At 39.6% G+C, this 6,000-nt stretch overlaps 1 protein-coding gene across 1 annotated transcript in view; it reads left to right on the top strand.

Annotated features, from left to right (window-relative positions):
• The first annotated feature begins 235 nt into the window (after positions 1 to 235).
• Positions 236 to 6,000, top strand: part of trappc10 (trafficking protein particle complex subunit 10) — a 57,302-nt gene continuing 51,537 nt past the window's right edge. Inside the window, exon 1 of the mRNA XM_061723059.1 lies at positions 236 to 401. Within this exon, the coding sequence (XP_061579043.1) occupies positions 341 to 401 (61 nt within the window). The 5' untranslated portion in view covers positions 236 to 340. The remainder of the gene's footprint in view (positions 402 to 6,000) is intronic.

Genomic DNA, 6,000 nt, shown 5'->3' with positions numbered 1-6,000 from the left:
CATAAAATAATAAAAAGCTTGCAATATTTCAGTTGATTTGTAATGAATCCAGAATGTATGACATTTTTGTTTTTGTAATTGCATTACAGAAAATCACAATATTAAAATTTGCTGAGACAGTGCTGTATATACGGGAGCGGGTGCCCGCTCCAAGATGGCGGCCGCACGGCTCGTATGTTTCTCCCGGAAGTGGGCGGGTCCGCTCTTCAGTGACGCGGGCGCGCACTTCCCGGAAGTGCGTGGGGCAGGCCCGTCGGACTCACAACTGCACACACAAGCACTTACTAATAATAAAGTCCTGTTTGGATGTCATTTTCATGGAGGATTACAGCTGATACATATGGAGAGTCAAGAGGAACGGCCAGTCATCTACACTATGGAGAACAAGCCGATTGTAACGTGTGAGTTTCCTGTTGGAAATGACTTGTTTTTGCTGCTCCTGACAGCTAGCCTGCTAGCTCCATCCAGCAGCTATAGCAGGATATAGCTGTCAGGCTGCAGCCGGGACGCTGCTGGGGGGCTGCTGGGGGGGCGACCAGGGGGGGCTGGTTTATCCTGGTTGGTCCGGCTGGATTACATCCATGTCTGCGTCTGCTGCTGGTGTCTGTTTGTGGGGCCGAGCAGGTCCAGCAGGTCCAGCAGCGTCAGCTGCAGCCGGTCTGGGGAGACAGACAGCTGCTCACCTGATCCAGGATCCCACACCTGGTCCAGGCTCCGTGGGAGCCTCGATCAGGGGCGCCTCCAGAACTGTTTCATAGGGGGGCCAGATGGGGCCACTTCAATTCTTGGGGTGGAACCCAAACTAAAAGCCATCATTACAGGACTTTATTATACTGTTGTAGTATACAGGCTCAGAAATACTTATTTTTATTTATATTTTACGTTTACTAACTTGTCTGCATATATATTAATGGTTAATACCATGTTGGTAAAAACCTAAGGCATATATATATTTTTTATATATATGCATTTGTAATATATAATATATATATCATATCTATTTTAATATATCATATATTTATTTTATTAATACATATATATGTATATATATACTTTTTGTGTATATATATCATTTTTATAAATATATAGATACTTTTTATTATTAGGTATATATATATATATATATATATATATATATATATATATATATGTGTGTGTATTTATACATATACTTTTTTTTTGTATATATATATATATATTTTATTATTAGGCTCAGAAATACTTAAAGAAACGCCTACTGATGTGCATTTTGCCCAAATGATTTGATTTGAAACGCATAACTGACGATAGAATCTCTGTGACCGGCAAGTGTTTTTTTTTATTGAGGCAAACAAATTTGTTGGCCACCCGGCCAGCAAATTTGTAGGGGGGACCCTGGCCATCCCTGGCCACCCCCTGGTGGCGTCACTGTGCGTGGAGCCCCCGCATCGTGCGTGGAGCCCCTGCATCGTGCATGGAGCCCCCGCATCGTGCGTGGAGCCCCTGCATCGTGCCCTCTCCCGCTCAGGTTACCCTTCATGCATCCCCTCAGAGTGTCACAGAAGCTCGTCAGGGTTTATTTTAGCTCGGTCTGCCCCATCTTTAGCACCTCACCGCGTCTAGCCATCGGAACATGACGTGAATCACCGCGTGGGGATTTGATAGCAGAATGAAGGATGAAACCAGAGGGACTCTAGACAGCTGGCAGCCCTGCTGGGTGTCAGATCCCTCTTCACTTTACACTTCCTTTTAGTTTTGAGTAAGGAAAACATATCTTCATTTTTAGACATAAGCATTTAAAATCACTTGGCACACGTTGATCAAACTATCTGTTGCTTAAAAAGTTAGTATATGATGTCCTCTAGACTTGTAAACAAGAAAATGAATGGAAATGCATCTTCAGTGCTGGCAGCCAGTGTCACTTCGGCTTCCTGTCTCCTATGTTTAATTTAAAAATGTATGAATGTTTGTTAAAACATATGCATTCAACTTGTTTATGTACAAGGGAAAATGCAGTCTGAGACAGATTAAGAAAATGGAACATGCCATGCTTAAGAACTTACCTTGGACAGAAAGAGTTAGTTTATTGCTTGTATCTTTGTGTACATTTCTTAATATATACATGTTTATGAAGCAAAACTGAGTACTTTGTTCAAGTGGCGGATGGGGAAGAGGTCACAGTTCCTTTGCTACTATTGATCACACTTTTCTCTTGTGGTTATTGTGCATATTTGCTGTATTTATGTTAAGTGATTTGAATTTTTATCACTTGCACAGTGTATAAATAGATCAAATAGACTAAAAACCACCATTCAGAACCTAACCTTTTATAAAATCCTGTCATTACTTTAGGGCAGCTATCGAATATTTTAGTAATCGAGTATTCTATTGGAAATTCCATCGAGTAATCTGATAAAACATATTTTTGTTTAGTTAAAGAGCAATCATAAATATACATAAGATGTTAGATGTTAATTGACATTACTAAAACTAAATGATATAATCCAGTAGGTTCATGGCTGTGCATTTAAAAACCCTGAACTTACACTGGTCGACCAAATTCACTGCCTTCACTCAAAAAACTAAGGATCTTACCAAGAAATGTTCTTATTTCTAACCTAAAAATGCCATTACACCTGATAACACACATCACTTAAAAGGTTAGGGGTTTTTCCCACGAGTTTCAATTGAACTTTCATTTGTGTCAAGCACATTTTAAGTTCTAGTTAAGTTTTAAGTTAAAGTATAAGATTTAGAGTTTTGGCAGTGTTCAAAATAAAATGATGAGACCTGCTGTATTGGAGCACATTTTCTTTTAGTTAAAACTGTAGCGGGAACAGATGTTTAGAGGAACCTATGTATGTACCGGGTTAGAGGGGGAACATATAGGAGAACGGACCAGAAGAATAGAGTGGATTAAAAATAAAAGAGCTACATGGCATGTTACAAAAACCAAACATATCCGCCTCCTCTTTCTTCTTCCTTTATGTGCCATTAAACGAAGTCCGGGCGAAACACCAGCTATGAGCTGCAAAATTAAACGATTCCTCGAGGCAGAGAAAATTCCTCGATCATTTTCTGTAATCGAATTACTCAAATTATTCGAGGAATCTTTTCAGCCCTACATTACTTCCCCTCTTGTGTGTGTTTGTGTACCATCCCCCTGAAAGCTACTGCTGTAAGTGAAGTCACAGGGGAAACTAATAGTTGGGCACACTTTAACAAAAAACATGAGGATTGTCAATGATCATTGGGGCAAAACATTAAACCAAATCTATCGTTCATTTATCATAATGGAGCTAAAATGTACAGATTATATTGATCTGAGCGTATATCGCCCAGCCAGGGTCACTTTTGTCACTTTTGACATAGTCACTATTTGTTAAATTATAGATTTGATATTTAGATATATACTTGTTAAGTTAAATTATTATTATAATTAATTATTTTTTCTCAATATTCTTTATGTCCTAATTGCACCACTGATCCCTGTGTGTTCCAGCCTGTGTTTAGCACCACCTTATACGACAGGAATCCTGCTGGTCTTTCCTTCCCAGAGTCGTATTTGATATCAGCTTTTAAAAGCGCATGTGAAAGTCAAAGTTCAGTTTTTTTTTTGTAGCGTTGCCATATTTTAAGACCATGAAGAAAAAAAACAAGTTTTTAATTTTGGTCACATTGTGTAAAAGGCATTTTTGTTGTCCCCTTTAGTTTTTTTTTCTTGTTTTAGATCCTTTATTTCAAAAGTATACATTTAACTCTCAAGGTGCTTCTGGAATTTCAGATCATTAAGCGAGATCTGAAATAAAACACCTTGACTTTCAGTTTGAAAGTCATTTTTATTGCTGTCAGTTTTTGTAGGGCATTATATGGTGATAAAAGATGTTTTACAACACTTCGGGGTTCTTGTCCCTGAATGGTCACTGATGCATTTTTATTTGACAATGGTTATTAGATCGGTGTTAATCGAAATAAAAGCCCTAGCTGCTAGATCTCGCAGACTTTCATTTACATTTAAAGCTATTATTTTCTGCTTCTTTCCAATTGCTGTTTTTTTTTTGGTTGTTTTGGTTTTTTAAAATAACTTTTTCTTAGAGTTTTCACTGAAGCAAACATCATGTGCACAGATTTCAACATAAAAACACAATATTTACAGATGGTTTGGTAAATGTGGGATGCAAGAATAATGTGACTCATTTTTAGCGGTGATTCCAGAACAGAAAAATGGACTAGGATGTGCATCATGACACATTCAGCTGTGCTGAAAATTGAATTTACCATTTGAGCCTTACATTCCCAACACAAAGCTTCCTAAAACACAATAAAAGTAAAAGGCATGAAATATGCTGCTGGAGGATGAAGGAGCCGCCACACACAACTACTATTCCATGAGCAGAAAGGACAAATATCAAAGCTTTACAAATATTTCCTATAGGTGGACAATTATGAAAATGGTGCTCAGGTGTTATTTTTTTCTCTTAAAGGAGCATGAGGCAGGATTTATGGAAAAAATGCGTATACGTTTTAAGTTTTCTAGTAATAATGTCGGATGAAGCGTTCCAAACCAAAAAGAATGTTTCCTCTAGTGTATCTCTCCTTTGCCTTGAACAGGCTGTGTGCTGCAAAATGTGCTGCAATTCGGGCCCAAATTTCCCGCGCTGTCCTGTGGATGTGACGTCACATGACGCTGCATGCACGTTCTCCCCGTTCTCCCGTGCCGGCTTCACTGTTGGCTGCAGTACCCCCAACGACCATCGTGGTGAAGGGTGGCGCTAGAGAGTCTCATTTCTTAAAAGGAGCCTCATGCTCCAAACCAAAAGTTTTTAGATCTTCTTGAATCTGTATATTTGTGTATATTGATTTGTTATTCAGAAAAATAACACTGGTTTTGGAACAATATTCTATCACTATCAACAAACACTATCAATATCTATGTGTTGATATTAGCCAAAGCCCTGGTAGTGGAAAAAAACAACTGGTATTGGAACATCTCTAAACTTGATTAGGATTAATAACCAGTTGTTTAGTTTCATTTATTGCCCTCATAGATCACTGATAAGGTTCTTTCACTGTGAATATGCTCAACTATTAGTCAAATCAAATCAACCTTTATTTGTTTAGTGCTTCTCATGCAAAATAAAAAATGCAATGCAAAGCGCTTTACATAAATCTTAAAGGGGACCTATTATGAAAAACAGGATTTTTCTTGCTTTAACATATATAAAGTGGTCTCCCCTCAGCTTGCCAACTCAGAGAAGGAGGAAAGAACCAGATTCTGCAGTGTCTGTACAGCCGCCCGGATGATCGTCCAGTGTGATGTGGATCTACGAGCCAATAAGATTCTGCTCCCGTCGTTACGCAACCAAAATGCAAACCACGCCCACAACTAAACACCGTGTAACTGCATGAGCGTCCGACTATCGTAGCACTGCGTGACATCAGACGCTCTCTGTCCATCTCCCTCCAGCAGCTGACACTTTATTGAGGTTTTTGTAGTGAAATGAGGAGGAATCATAGAGATAACTTCTCATTTCAACTAACTGGATCAGCCGTTCCTCATCCGTGACTGTTTCCTACAGCGCTTTCAACCGGTTTTCAACGCGAGCGACAGGAAACGGCCAGCTCAAAACGTCGTGCAGCGCGCTGCGCCGCGATGCGTCGCGCGGCGTCGCGCGGCGTCGCGCGGCGTCGCTGAGGCCAGTTAGGTCCAATAGAAGATAAAGCAATGGAATTGATTTTGTCGCTGACGCTCGCATCGCATGCAGTTATTAGGACACGGTTATGACTCTGCAGGCCGGCGCTTCCTCCATTTTTTTTTTTTTTTTTATCGCGTCATTCAGGCAGCCAATCAGCACAAAGCCTCATTATCATAGCCCCGCCCACTCAGAATCCTGCATAGATAATGAGGTTAGAGAATGGGAAGATAAAGACATGGCTCAGAGGCTGAATTTCTAATTTATTTAGCAAAAACAATCAAAAGCTTGTTTTTAAGACATTCAAGGCCTGTTTAAAATAGGTATT

This window comes from Cololabis saira, chromosome 6, assembly GCF_033807715.1.
Source record: "Cololabis saira isolate AMF1-May2022 chromosome 6, fColSai1.1, whole genome shotgun sequence".
Lineage (NCBI taxonomy): Eukaryota > Metazoa > Chordata > Actinopteri > Beloniformes > Belonidae > Cololabis > Cololabis saira.
This window is presented reverse-complemented; position numbering and strand designations above follow the sequence as displayed.